Source organism: Lolium perenne, chromosome 6 (assembly GCF_019359855.2).
Source record: "Lolium perenne isolate Kyuss_39 chromosome 6, Kyuss_2.0, whole genome shotgun sequence".
In the NCBI taxonomy this organism is placed as follows: Eukaryota; Viridiplantae; Streptophyta; class Magnoliopsida; order Poales; family Poaceae; genus Lolium; species Lolium perenne.
In genome coordinates this window covers 103,805,965-103,820,690 of record NC_067249.2, presented here as the reverse complement: position 1 = coordinate 103,820,690, position 14,726 = coordinate 103,805,965, and the positions used below count along the sequence as shown (strand labels likewise).

At 49.4% G+C, this 14,726-nt stretch overlaps 1 protein-coding gene across 2 annotated transcripts; it reads left to right on the top strand.

The window, feature by feature from the left end:
• Positions 1–3,088: 3,088 nt before the first annotated feature.
• On the top strand, positions 3,089–8,679 carry LOC127307481 (uncharacterized). 2 transcript variants are annotated; one of them, XM_051338208.2, is made up of 7 exons: positions 3,091–5,040; positions 5,594–5,695; positions 5,784–6,152; positions 6,315–7,067; positions 7,927–8,049; positions 8,139–8,230; positions 8,337–8,679. In XM_051338208.2, the coding sequence occupies exons 1-6, from the start codon at positions 3,253–3,255 to the stop codon at positions 8,157–8,159; spliced, it is 3,156 nt and encodes a 1,051-aa protein (XP_051194168.1). In that variant the 5' UTR covers positions 3,091–3,252; the 3' UTR covers positions 8,160–8,230; positions 8,337–8,679. The 2 variants fall into 2 exon arrangements, with proteins under 2 accessions (XP_051194169.1, XP_051194168.1); XM_051338209.2 differs by lacking the exons at positions 7,927–8,049; positions 8,139–8,230; positions 8,337–8,679 and adding an exon at positions 7,350–7,906 and having other exon boundaries at positions 3,089–5,040.
• Positions 8,680–14,726: the final 6,047 nt, after the last annotated feature.

Sequence of the window (14,726 nt, the reverse complement as noted above, 5' to 3'; positions counted from 1 at the left end):
TTTGGAATTATCAAATGTGTTTACTTTTACATATTTGTTTGGAATTCAAATTCCAATTCATGTTTTATTTGAATTCATGTTATTCCTATTTAATTTGAATTCAAATTGTTCTTCCCAAAACAAATGGATTTAGAAATGTCATGTCGAAATTTGTCGCTTTCACATCGATGACTAACTCAGTTCCACCGATGCAAGAGAAACCTCGATCACTTTGATAGTTTTAAACAAAAGCGCGAAAATTCCCTGGATTTTCTATGCATTAATGCAATGCACACATCTGTTTTCCTCTATTTTTGTAACCCCATTACATGGGATATTACACATTGGTACGAGGATTAAGTCTAAGGTTGTACCATTATTATTGTATCGTAGCATTGTTATTAGGAAATAATGTAGCCAGGTCATGTGGTGGGCCAAATTAGGGTTAAATTAGTGTGTCTGTTGGGATTGGGCCTGTCCAACCCAACTAGGGCTAGGCCCATAAGTGGGCGCCCCAGCCCAATAGGGGCTGGCCGGCCACCCTTCCCCTCATATAAGGAGGTGGGGCGGCTAGGGGTAGGTTTAGTCTAGTTTTGATTCAGAATAATGTAGAACCTTGAGTTCAAGTTATCTCCGTCCCCATGGGGTCGGCGTTGTGACGGCGTCTCGGACGTTCGTCCAGTTATCCAATAAAGGTGTGAGAGTTCTTGAGTCTGTCAAGAGTAATCATATATGCTTGAGTATCCTTGAATCTGTCAAGGGAGTTCAAGATATATCGGTCCTATGGATCAGCAAGGTGCATCGTGAAAGATCGAGAGAACAATCCTCATCAGTACGGTTTGCCACTCGCCCACTCCATTGTAGATAGAGAGAAATAGACTGACACACAAGGAGAGGTTCATCCCATTTGCGCGTCTAGAGAGAGAGAGAAGCTGGGGAATGCAATTGATGCAGAGAGAGAAATAGACTGACACACAAGCAGAGGTTCATCCCATTTGCGTCTAGAGAGAGAGAGAAGCTGGGGAATGCAATTGATGCTTACCTAGGCTAGGGTTTTCCCCTCTACACATCCACACCGCCGCCGCCTCGCTGAACGCTGATGGCCATGATCGGCGGCACCGACGAGAACGAGCCGGAGGACCGACCTCCCGCCCGCCCCACAACAACCCCGCCTTCCTCTCCCTCACCACCGATCGCGCCCCCTTCTCCGCCTCTCCAAGGGGCCGGCCTCGGGAGGAGGCTGTTCGGCTCCATCCGCGCCCTCCTCCCCGCGCGTTCGCCCACCGCCGCCGCCCCCAAGCTCGGCCTCGGCCTCTTGCTCCATCTCAGGTCCGACCACCCTTTGCTCCACCCCATCCCGTCTCCGTCTCCGTCGGCGTCTGAGAAGGACCCCCTGGAGCTCAGGGAAGATGCTGCTGCCGCCGCGGGGCTGCACATGTCGACGAACGGCCGGTACGGGCTCAACGACGGTGCTGCCACGTCGGCTCCGGCAAGCACCATGTTCAGTCTGCGGGCGCTCCACCTCCCCGAGGCGGCGGCGGACGCGGGCGGTGAGCTTCAGGAAGAGAAACTTGTGGGAGACAAGAAGAAGGTGGTGAAGCAACGAGGTGCATCCCACAGACCGAGGAGTCAACCAATTACTTTAAGAGACATGATCCTGTCAAAGGAGTCCAACACCACATCCACCTTGGAGAAAACCTAGATTAGGAGTAGAAGGGAACCATTTCCCCAATCCTAGAACCTAAATAGATAGAGTTAATCTATATGTCTATAGCTAGTCAAATCCTCCATAGATGGAGTTAGTAATAAGTAAGGCTACGAGTTGTTCTTCTAGAGTTTATTTGCAGTTTTACCTCATTGTAAAGTAGGAGGCTGTGCTGAACTTCTGTAAAGAGTCTGTGTGTAATTATATAGACATGCCTTGAACCCGCATATGTTTCTGTTGTACCACTCTGAGGAATGTAATACTAGTGAAACGGTGTTTCATTGGTGTTATGTCTATGACTTGCATACTACACCATGCAGTGGTATGCTGAATCACCACATAATATGTCTATTCATCATGCTTACAACATACTGGAGACCTCGGGTACGCCGAACTTGCTGGTGCATCATGATCATAGTTGACACACATGAAAAAAATTATGCCAAACTTATCAAAGAAATATGCCGACTCCTTCACCTTCGTAAAATCGCCGCACCAACAACGCTCCGCTCTCATCCCTGGGAGCAAGCTTGCATCCTTCATCTTCCTCGATGTAAAGTACTGGTCTGAGCAAGACACACTCATGGCAGCAAAGGGTTGCCGACAGGAAGAAAAGGGAGAGAAGCATTATTCACTGGTGCTTCAAAACTATCCGGTGGTCCGATTTTTTAAAGAGACACGATGAGGTAAAATGGCAGGAAACAATGGCGGAAAAGAGGTTGGTAGGAGAGGGATGGTGGAAAAAAGGTTGGCAGGAAAGAGTTTGACAGGAGAGGGATGACATAATTAATGTGGAGAATAAAATAAATCGTGAGGAAGAATTGGCATGATGGATGGAGTTGGCAGCAAGGAGAAGATATGTAGCAAAAAAAACCAAACAAAAGGACTTATCTCTAGCTCGAGCTAGAGAGATAAGTGAAAACCGCTTTGACCTGACACGGTTGGCATTTACCATGTTGTATTTCATGTCGTTGGCTCTTATCGCCGCAACCTTAAAGGATATCAACTTATCTTTCTAGCTTTGAGAGATAGTGGACGACAGAGCCACGCGGTTGGATATCGATTTTTTCAGCCACTTACCACTCCAGCCTATAACGGTAACAACTTACCGCACAAGGGTCAAGCGGCAACACGCTTATTCTGAAAAAAGAATGAAAATCGGCCGTATTATTTCTGGAATTAGAGAAAAAACATTTCTGAAAAAATCCCGTGTGGGTTTCCCTCATTTTCCGAGTTTCGCAAGAGGAGATGATAATTAGTGCAATGCTTCCGTACACTTTGTGGCATGGATGTGCAAATAGCGCATGACCGGAGGGGCCGCAGCGGAAAACATCCGGTTAGCTTACGAGATACGCTTCTCCGCTCTCTTCACTTCCGTACGGGTTTGCCACTCCATTTCCATTGTAGAGAGAGAGAAGCTGACAGACAGAGGTTCATCCCATTTGCGTGTGCGCGTCTAGAGAGAGAGAGAGAGAGAGAGAGAGAAGCAGAGGGAATGCAATTGAGGCTTATCTAGGCTAGGGTTTTCCCCTCTGCACATCCACGCCGCCGCCGCCGCCGCCTCGCTGATGGCCATGATCGGCGGCACCGACGAGAACGAGCCGGAGGACCGACCTCCCGCCCGCACGCCAACAACAACCCCGCCTTCCTCCCCCTCGCCGCCTCTCCACGGGGCCGGCCTCGGGAGGAGGCTGTTCGGCTCCATCCGCGCCCTCCTCCCCGCGCGCTCGCCCGTCGCCGCCCCCAACCTCGGCCTCGGCCTCTTGCTCCATCTCAGGTCCGACCACCCTTTGCTCCACCCCATCCCGTCTCCGTCTGCGTCCGCCTCCGCGTCCGAGGAGGACGCCCTGGAGCTGGAGGAAGATGCTGCTGCCGCCGCCGCCGCGGGGCTGCACGTGACGGCCAACGGCCGGTACGGGCTCGGCGACGGTGCTGCCACGTCGGCTCCGGCAAACACCACGTGCAGTCGGCGGGCGCTCCACCTCCCCGAGCCGGCGGCGGACGCGGGCGGTGAGCTTCAGGAAGAGAAACTCGTGGGGGGCAAGGAGAAGGTGGTGGAGCAACGAGGTGCAGCCGACCGACAAGGCGCATTAGTCAAGGATGTTGATGCTGCTGGGTTTGATCTTGTAGAGTGCAACGCTGATCCGCTGAGAGCTGCCAGGGATGCCATCCACATCCACCAAAAGGATGGAACCACAAGTTGCGACATTGCTTGTGCCGACGACCAAGAGAAGCTGGGACCAGCCAAGACCAAGAATGCTCATGCCGTGGAAGATCAGGAGGCGCTGCTGCCAGATGTCATCGTCAGAACGAGTGAATGTACAGATACCACTGCTGCCGAAGATCAAGACCGGGCAGTGCAGCAATGTCACACTTGTGTATTGGGAACAACCAAGAAAGACGGTCATGCCGAGGATGATCAGGAGGCGGTGGAGCAAGGTGTCATCCACAAAGAGGGTTCAACCATGACCATGAATGCTGTCAAAAATCATCAAGTGGTGGAGCAAATAGTCATGGCCGGAATGCACGCTACCCTACATGATACTGCTGTCCAGGATCAACACAAGGGAGTGGACGCCACTTATGACTTGGGAGCTGTCGAGAATGGTGGTACTGCAGAAGATCAGGAGGTGGTGGAGCAAGGTGTTGTTGGCAAAGAGGGTTTTACCATGGATGATGATTCTACCCAAGATCAGGCGGTGGTGGACCAATGTATTGTTCACAAAGGCGGTTTAACCATGGATGACATTTCTGTTGAAGGTCAAGCAAAATTGCTACATTCAGTGAATGAACATAACAAGGTGGAGAAGAACCAAGGTGTCATCGACGAAAATGGCAGACCCAAGGATGATATTAATGTGGAGGAACATGACTATCTGAAGGAACAAACCATTGATGCTAATTGGGGTACATTCAGTGATTCTACTCATTCAGAAGATCAGAAGAATAAGGCTTGGCTGTACAATGGTGATGAACAGATAGCACGCAAGGACATGTATGCTGTTCACGTGAAGAGGAGCTTTTTGGATCAAAGGGCCGGCGACAAACAGGGAGCAAAAAAGTCTGATTTTACTGTTCAAAAGCATAAGGATGCAGTATGGCGTGTTTGTAATGAACGGAGTGCACCTGATGATGATCTTGTTATGGACAAGGCAGCTTGTCTGAGTATCGGAGCAATTTCATCTTCTGAGGTGGTTTCATCCACGGCAAATGGCAGTGATGTTGGTATAGGGAAGAAGGAGAAGGTTAAGTTTCCCATTAGTTATCCGCAAAGGCCTGGGAAACTCAACTGCCCCTTTTACATGTCAAAAGGGAGCTGCTCATACGGGTTCTCATGCCAATTCCATCACCCACCAGTAAAATCTGCGTCACTTTACTATCCTTTGATATATTGTTCCTTCAATTTTCAGCAAGAAAACTTTCTTTGTTTCTTTACTTTGTAGAATGCTGCAACTTTGCTTAGCATAATAGGCTGTGTTGATTATTTCTGTCACACCCACGTCTTTCAGCTCAGTAGACACAGATATGATCTACTCCCTCCATTCCAAATTATTAGATGTTTTGGATATTTCAATGTGGACTACATGCGGACTGAAATGTGTGAACAGCCACACTAAAATGCGTCTAGATACATACGATTCATAAAAAGCCAGTATATCTTATAATTCGGAACAGACTGATATATTACAATACATTAAGACGCCTACAGCCCCTATAAGCTTGTTCTACATATATCATCTGTGTGCATAGACAGGCCCTTGAACATGTATTTTTCTGTATACAAATGTAGTCTATCACACCCTTTCTGGTCCCAATATAAGCCAGATTATATGCGTCATTTGCTAGTTTGTTCATGAGCTATTTAGTAAATGATTTTCCTTCTTTTTGTTTATGTTGTCATTGCTACAGCTTAAAGCCAAGTCCGATGGTACAAGGTGTCCCTCTGAACAAGGAAATCATGGCGTTGCAGAAATTCTTGAACTCAACAGCATTGGCCTCCCCATACGAGAAGTATGATTATGATGTTCTATCAAAGTTGGTACTTTTGATTTATGTTGGAAAATGATGAAACTGAATTTTAGTCTAAAATTACTTTCAGGGAGCAAGAAGTTGCACATATTATATGCGGAATGGTGCTTGCAGATATGGCAAGCACTGTCATTTTAACCATCCAGAGCATGTCGTTGATTCTCAGTTCTATGCACCAACAGAGTCGGAGGATAGTGCTTTGCAATTGGAGAAGTCTTCTGACCACCACACAACAGTAGATGATACATCACACTTTAAGAAATCTTCTGATGATGCAACCTTGGATGATACATCATACCCAGAGAAGTCTTCTGACCATCCAACCTTAGATGACACATCATCTAGCACATGGGTCCTGCCACCAAACATATTAAGAATGCTTTTACCTCCCCAAAAAGTACCGTCCAGTACAGAAGCAAAGGTGATACCGGCGAAAAAGGTACATGTTGCATCTTCTCCATATTATGTGATTTAAAAAATCTCTATTTGCATACATCGTTTGCATATTGCTACTTTTCGTGGCACCGTACTATGTACTTTTCCTAGACTATGACTGGTCTGTGCCTTCATGATAATTTCTTATCCTATCTGCTTCATGTAGGATTCAAATTGGTCATCTACTTCAGATAATTCGGATGGTTGTTGTTCAGCTGATAGTTCAGATGCGCCTTTGTGCAAGCAGGAGCATGTGGGTAGTACAGATGGACCTTTGTGCAAGCAGGAGCATGTGGATTACCCTGAGAGGCCTGGCAGACCAGAATGCCCCTTCTATATGAGATTTGGTGATTGTAAATTTGCATCAGCATGCAAATATCACCACTCGAAAGACAAATACCCAACTAGAGGCAATCTGGAAGTTCCATCACTGGGAGGGGAACAGACAGAATATCCTGAGAGACCTGGGGAACCAGACTGCCCTTTCTATATGAAAAACCGGTTCTGTAAATATGAAGCACAATGTAGGTTTAATCACCCAAAGAATTCAAATCCTACAGCGCAGAGCCCAAGAAATGCAAAAATTTATGTTGCCACTAATGGACATCGTCAATCTGCCAGAATCACACTAGAAGACTATATGCCCCAGCAACAGCAGTATCCTGAGAGACCTGGTCAGCCAGACTGCCAGTACTACCTGCAATTTGGGAAATGTAAATTTCTGTCTGCATGTATATTTCACCATCCAGGAGATGGACTTCCTGTTGGGCGGAATCCCTCAGGTCCAGCTCACTCTGATCAGATTGGACCTGCAATACATGACATGCCAGACTGCCCATTCTATATGAAAAGGGGGAAATGTCAATTTGGATCAGCATGCGAATTTCGTCATCCCAAAGATATAGGTTCTACTACAGAGGTATGTTTTTATCATTACTGATGTCCAAGGAACACTACTGATTCAGTCATAGCTAGTTTTCAATTATTCCCTTTTGCCTGGCTGGTCCCTGTTGCATTTATAACCGATAGAGATGTTTATGAGCGTCGACATTTATGCAAATAGAAACTGAATGAATTATGTGTGTTCAGCATCTTGTTCAGTTTGCTGTGAGTATGTTACTACTGCTCTCTGCTTGTGAGACACTTTTTTGTGTGCAATATACGACCTTGTATGAATGAAGTCTAGTTTGAACCTTTTCAGTTCCTATGGCAGCGGACCGCGGGTGTTTGAAGTATTCACCGAAACATGCTCACTGGGAATAAAATGATTGCGCTATCCATGGATGAGTGCTAGGGCTTGCCTTTTATTTCTACTAAATAGTTGAATTTTTATTTCGCAGAAGTAGAACTGTGTCATGTCACCCACCTGATAGAGAATAGATGCTCAATTGATACCCACCACTGACGGCTAATGGTCGCTGTTCCTATTGCACAAATGGACTGCTAATGTTTGAAGTATTAACAAAAAATGCTCACTGGGGAAAAATGATTGTACTATCTAAGGACTTACGGATATTAATTATTGGTTATATCTGTGTAGTAGCAAATTTTTTTATCTACATCCTCAAGTGCAGTGCTATCATGTTCTGGTTGAATTTCAGTTCTCAGAAGTAGAACCGTGTCATGTCACCTCTGAAACAAAACAGATACTCAGTTTATCAGCAGTAAAATTAGGTCATGTCACCCAACTGAAACAAATTAGATGCTCAATTGTTATCCACACATTTTTCTGTGATTGTTTTTTACCTGTGATGCTCATGGACCCTATACTGTTTCAGGTAGCAATGTATCCCCAAAGGCCTAGTGAACCTGAGTGTTTGCACTACATGAATCATGGGTTCTGTATGTTTAAGATGAAATGCAAGTACCACCATCCAGCAGACCAGCTCTCTAGTAAACATGTGCGTATTAGACATGAAGTTCAGTAGCGTAACTACGATATGCTACACTGCCTTTAGATGACATCTGTAATTGTTGGTTATGAACGCAGTACGACTCGACTAACCACTGAACTCGTCCCCCATCTACCACTCGAGTGAAGCAGTAACATACTGTTTACCGGGCGAATGCTATAAGTGCAAGGTACCTTGAAATCTCTTGAGCAATGATCTTTCTGATATGATGTGGTGTTGCCTGGCAACATAGAATAACTCTTGATGTGGCTAACCTGGTCTTGATTGTTCTGCAGCATTGTTCAGTTTCCAGGTGCTACAGCTAACTCAAGCTGGTATGAAGGGAGGACAAGGGTCTGACATCAGCAATTGAGCATAAGTCTGGAGCTAGTCAGTCTTTTTTTTTTTGGTCTATGATGAGTAGTACTTACTAGTCATGTCTGTTCAAAAGGCACTCACACCTTATCGATTAGCAGCCGCTCAAGCTAGGACAATTGTCTGGTGCAGTCAGACTGCAAACTGTAATCTGGATATCTTGGGATGGCCTTGGTATTGCCATCTAGCTAGATGTAGCATGCAGACTTCGATCTCGAATTTTAGATATCGTACCATCGATATGGTAATGCGTTTTCAGTTTGACGGAGCTATCCTGTTGTGCATTCATTTTCTTTTGTGTGTGTGTGTTTTTTGGGGCATAGGCTGAGAATTTTTTAAAGAAAGTTGCCCCCTGGTGCTTCTCTACTTGCCCCTTGTTTGTTAAATCTCGAATGTCCTGCAACAGTAGTGACTCCTGGCCTGGGTAGCTATCTCCTAGTTTAAACACATGTTCAAGATGCAATTTATTTGAGGTAAAAACGTTACTTCAGATATACACTACAGGTAACATGGACAATTTGGCAATTTAGAGACAACCAATTTGCGTCAAGCTCTAGTTAGGGCATCTCCAACGGGGCGACCCATCCCGCGCCCGCGCGTCCGGATGGGTCCAGACGGACAAAAACCCGACCCAGCGCGCGGACCCATCACTAAAACGGATGGCCGCGGCGTCCGGAACGACGCAAACCCGGGCCGGGTTTGCGTGGCCGCGGACGCGAAAGGCTGGTCGCTCGCGTCCGCCCCTTGTCCGTCCCTGGCCCGCGTGTCATAGACATAAACATTTGTTTTCATTAGAAAGAACTCATTACAATTTTTTTTAACTACTACTTCTATCCTACTACGTACGGGGCCGGCGGCCTCGCCGGCGTCTCCTCGCCGACTCGCCGTCGGGGCCGTGGATTTCACTCGACGCGGGCGGCCTGTACGCGTGAGGATTCCACTCCAGCTTACCAGCTGGGTGGCGCGGCGGCGGCGGCGGCTTCGGCGGAGGCCTTCATCCTCCTCCTTTCCACCCGCGCACCTCGGGCGCGCTCGCGCTCCGCCTCCTGCGGCGGAACCATCCGCCTCCCGCACACCTCAAGCTCCTGCAGGGCAGCGCGTTCCACAGCGGTGCGCGCCTCCAGGCGGACGCGAGCGGGGGCCTGGGCCTCGTGGTTCTCCTGCCGCCGGTGCATGCGCTCTTGCCGGCCGCACTCCGCCGACGCAGCATCCTCCCGGGCGCGCCGCTCGGGCGAGGGCATCTGGATGAGGTGACGGGCTGCTCGCATAGCGATCAACTCGTTCTTCGGCCGAGGAGGTCGCCTAATCGGCGGCGGCCGGCCCGCCAGTGGCCTCGTGCTCCTTCGTCACGCGCGTGAGATCGGCGTGACGCTCCTCGATGGCGGCGTTGATATTCGCCGGCGCGAGGTCCTCCTCGTCGACGGGCTCCTCCGCGGCGGCCGCCTCCTCCGCGGCCTCGCACCAGCCGTCCGCGGTCTCGTGCCGCCCGTCCGCGGCCGCCTCCACCATCTCGGCGTCGCCGCCTTCTTTGCCGCTGCCTCGGCAGCGACGCGAGCGCTCGTCGTCGGCGACCCACCGCGAGTCCGCGCGCTCCTCCTCCTCCGCTCGCGGAACCCGGCCCGGCGGCGAGGGAGAGCTTGGCCCACGTGGCCTGCAGGGTGCGCGGCATGGCGACGGAGAAGGTGGAGTGGCCGCCGGAGAAGGTGGAGTGGGAGAGGAAGGTGATGCGGTCTGTGTGAGACCGCCGCCGTCTTTTATAGCCGGCGGTCTGGCGGGAAACTTGGGCGCGAGCGCACGCCAATGGTGTTTTCGCGCGCGCGGGAACCTTGGTGCGCGCGGGATCTTTCCCGCGCGTTCCACCGCCCACCATGGCTGTCCCGTCGAGGCCTGCCATGGCGCAGCGCCGCGCAACGAAGACGAACCACGTGGCGTCTCTTTGGGTCGCCGCGTTGGGCGCCGCGTGCGACCCAAACGGACACGCGGACGCGGGGCGCTGTCCGCGTGTCCGGACGGCCACGCAAACGCCCCAAAACGGACGGCCCATCGCGTCCGTTTGGGTCGGCCGGTTGGAGATGCCCTTACTTTGGGCCCGTTTGGTAACCTGCAGGGCTGTAGTCCTCTTTTTTGCATGGGTTCGAAAGCCATGGGCCGTTTGGTTGGCTGGGTTCCTTCATCAAATTGTTGCATGAACTGATTTTTAAAGAACCCTCGGGTTAGGTTCCGGAGCAACGCTTAAAATGAGCGTTTTCAGCGGGTCTGTCCCATTATCTTCACTTCTCGCTCGATGGATGCAAACCTCTTCACCTGGACTCGGTTATGCTCACATTCCCTTACACTATTTTACACACCCTATTTTCAAATCAATACAACCATACTCTGAATAAAAATAAGTTGTACATGCGTGTCGATAATATGAATCAATTTGACAATCGGTTTCGAGTTTCGTCAGTCGTAAATCGTTAATTTCGTGTATAAAGTTTTGAGCCAATTTTGCCACATTTATCGCACTAAGCGTTTGAAATTTCCTTTGAGGAGTAGGTTCACCTCACCATTCCGCATGACTTTATTGTTGAAAGGTTTTTTTTTTTGGTTTCGGTGGACATAGACAGATAGATAAATGACTCGCTGGTATACTATAGTTCGTACGTATGTGTGAGTATATTTTGGAGTACTTTTACTCAACTTCTCACCTGCCATCTTCATGGACGGCGATGTAGTGATGATAGGTGACAAGTGAGAAGTGATAATCCATGGTGATGGCGGTATGGTAATGTTCGTCTTCGTGGTCGGCGACGTGGTGATGCTTGTGACCGGTGCTGTCATGGTGGTATTCGTATTTGTGGTCGGCGACGTGGTGATGCTTGTGACGGGCGGTGTCATGGTGTGTTCGTCTTCGTGGTCGACGACGTGGTGATGCTTGTGACCGGTGGTGTCATGGTGGTGTTCAGCTTCGTGGTTGGCGACATGGTGATGCTTGTGACGGGAAAGAACAGCGGTGTCATGGTGGTGTTCGTCTTCGTGGTCGGCGATGTGGTGATGCTTGTGAACGGTGTGGACAGCGGTGCCATGGTGGTGGCTAGCTTCGTGATCAACGAGGTGTCGATGCTTGTGATGAGTGAGGTAAGGTCACCATGTTGCCATATAGATGAGGCTAGAAAAAGCATGCGAGCAACCAAACAATGGGTCTGTCTTCTCTCGTCGGTGCAGAAAATGGCTTCACGGACTACCAAACAACGTGACTTTTCTGGCCCATGACCCGTATGCAATGCGCACTACGTTTCTTGTAATGCAAAAATTCGCCCCAACCTACCAAACGGACCCTTCAGGTATGTAATCTAGCGGCTCGGATTTTTTATAAAGAGATGACAAGAAAAAATGGCAAGAAAAGGTGGTGGGAAAGAGGTTGACGGGAAAGGGGTGGTGGGACAAGGACTGATGGGAAATCTTGGGTGGGTGATATTGGCGGGAAATGATGTTGAATGTAAATGGGTTGCAGCCCAATAAGACAGCTCATGTTGGATCCACTAGGTAGCTAGAGGTAGAGCCAAGGAATACAGAGACGATGTTGGTGATGTGACGCCAATACGGATGCGATTGCTTAGTTCTTTTTGGGGAGGAAGAGTTCTGGCTTGTGCAGCTTGCATGGCGAATGGTGCAGGACGGGTCTATTTTCTTAAAAGATAATATTTTTAGAATCAAATTGCCTTTTAGAGGATTTGCTGATCATCATAACAACCTTCGGCGTACGTCAGATCAGATGACCGTTGGGCTGGCGACTGGCGAGGCGAACGGCGCACGCTTCGGCGTACGTCAGATCTCGTCGCCGGTGTCCACCGCAGCGGGGAAAGGTGAGGGCACGCCACCGGAGGGCCTGCCGGGGGGCCGGTTCTGGGTGTTTCAGGACTCGGATGATGAGGAAGATGGCCAGGAGGAAGTCACGCCGATGAGGGATTGGGCTTCCATGCGATATGGATGCCGCACTCCATCGCCGGCGGCTGGAAGGGACCTGGCTGAGAGCTCGATGTCGCTAGCGAGGCGGGCGCTGAAGAGGATACAGAGGCAGCAGGCGCAGCGGCTTGCGGCTACGGCGGTGATCGAGCTCAACGAAGGTATGGTTTCTCCTTCTTCTCGGCCGTTGGGCAAATCGAACTCAAAGATCAAGGCTCTGCCAGTGTTGGAGCCATCTGTTTTCCATGATGAGAGCTTGCACGGATGGAACGTCGTTCACCGGCGGCATTGGCTGCCGGCGATCGGCAAGAAAAGGCAGGATCCGTTAATTTCGCTTGTTTCAAACACTGATTGCTCGGGCCAGCAGAAATCGTGGGCCGATGATAGAGTGCAGGGGGTTCGTCGGGGCCCATTGCCAGTTGTGCATCGTGCCTTACAGGCTGCCAGGAGGCAATCACGCGCTGATTCGCGGTATCAACGAGTTGAGGTGGGGGGAGTCGTCGCTGGACGCCCCTTCCACAAATTTTTAGGGTTTACGTGGAAGCGTCTGGAGTCTGGGGCGCCGGCGGCTTTGCGGCGTTCCAAACCTTCCGAGATGAGTGGTGATGGCGGCCAAAATTTCAACCCAGGTCGTGGATCGTTCAATCACGGCCGGGGTGGGTTTCAACCGCGCGGAGGCTTTGGCGGCGCGGGGCGTGGCGCCTTCGCTGCGCGCGGATGCCATGGATCGAGAGGCCGGGGAGGATATGGTGCTGGACCTGGATATGGCTTTGGTGGAGGCCGGGCGGGACAGGCTACTACCATGAATCCCCATGGCCGAAATTTTGGGCGCGGCGATGCTGGTGGTGCGGCCGGCAGGTCTGGTGGTCATGGTGGTCAAGATGAGAATTGGGAGGCCGGTCCTAGCAATTATCAAAGGGGACCTAGGTATGGTTTTGGTGCAAATCAAAGATGGAATAACAACAACAATGTTGCTCGCGGGGGCTACCAGCACCGTACTACTTCACAAGGCGGAGTGGTGCGTGGTGGTCTTGATGCAGATCTTCTTCAACAAACTGTACAAGCGGTGGTAGCAGCTGTGACGGCGGCGCAGAAAGTGCCAGAGGCTGCTGGTGTGGCTCGGGTGCAAGCTACTCCACCATTAGTGCATGTGGCTGCTAACCGTGAAGAGGTGGTGTCGGTTGCGGCGCCTACTACTGGTCAGCAGCAAGCAGTGGTTGCACCGCAGATGGTGGCTGGTCCCCAGATTGTTGCAACAAAGGGAAAGGAGGTTGAGGGACCGGGCCCTTCAAAGAAGAAGAAAGAAGAAAAGTCAAGTTGTTTCAGGTGCAAACAGCCAGGACACTATATAGATGACTGTCCTACACCCTTTTGTGATCTATGTGAGTCTGTTAATCATACCACTGCTTCTTGTCATCTTTTGCATGCACCTAAGCCCACTGCGATTTTGCATGGTTATGCTAATGAAGGTCTCATGTTTTTTGAGTTATCCTGTGGGTCCTTTAAAGCCAAAGTAGAAAACCCTAAACTAGCTAAGGTTACTGTTGATGGGGATGCCATGACTATTCCAGAGATTATTAACAGATGAAAAAAATTGTTCCCCATGAGAAATTTAATTGGGAGGTCTTCCATCTCAAAGATAATATTTTTAGAATCAAATTGCCAAGCAAGCAGGAAGTTCAGAGATTGAAGAACTTTGGTACCTACATTTGCACATACAGGGAATCCTGTCTCTCTTTTGATGTTTGGTCAGTTCTTGAGGATCCTCTTTATATGCTGCCAGAGGTTTGGGTCAGGGTCTTAGGGTTGCCTTCCGATGTGATTACAGATTATTTGTCTCTATGGGGAGTAGGTACTCTGTTTGGGAAAACATTAGACGTGGATATGGCATACACTCGCAAGAACAAAGTTTTACGTATCAAAATTGGATGTTTGGATAGTAGACTTATTCCTGCTGATAGTGATATGTTCATTAGGAGGGGTTTTTTCAAACTCAAATTTGAAGTAGAAAATGCTCAGGGGACCCAAGAGGACAACACGGTTCAAGGTAACAATGGTAATGATGGTAGTGGTGATGCTAAAGATGGTGAAGGGAATAATGGGGATGATAGTGCTATGGACATGGATCCTAAGAAGAATGAGGCCGAGGATATAGCGAGTAACAAAGGGATTGTTGAATCTAAGGGAGCTAATGGAGGAGATGGGATGCAAAAGCAAATTGAGCATTTGGAGGCTATTCAAATTGGTTCAATTAGTCTCAAGTATTCTCCTTCAGGTAGTTCTTCTTTTGACCCAAATATGAGCAATTTGCAAACACCATTTATTTCTAATAGTAACATTGCAAATATGGCAGAAAATGACAA

Coding starts and splice junctions, on each gene's coding strand:
- LOC127307481 (XM_051338208.2), top strand. CDS start 3,253: ATGGCCATGATCGGCGGCACCGACGAGAACGAGCCGGAGGACCGACCT. Junction 5,041..5,593: donor GCCAATTCCATCACCCACCA/GTAAAATCTGCG, acceptor TCATTGCTACAG/CTTAAAGCCAAGTCCGATGG. Junction 8,050..8,138: donor ACCAGCTCTCTAGTAAACAT/GTGCGTATTAGA, acceptor TTATGAACGCAG/TACGACTCGACTAACCACTG.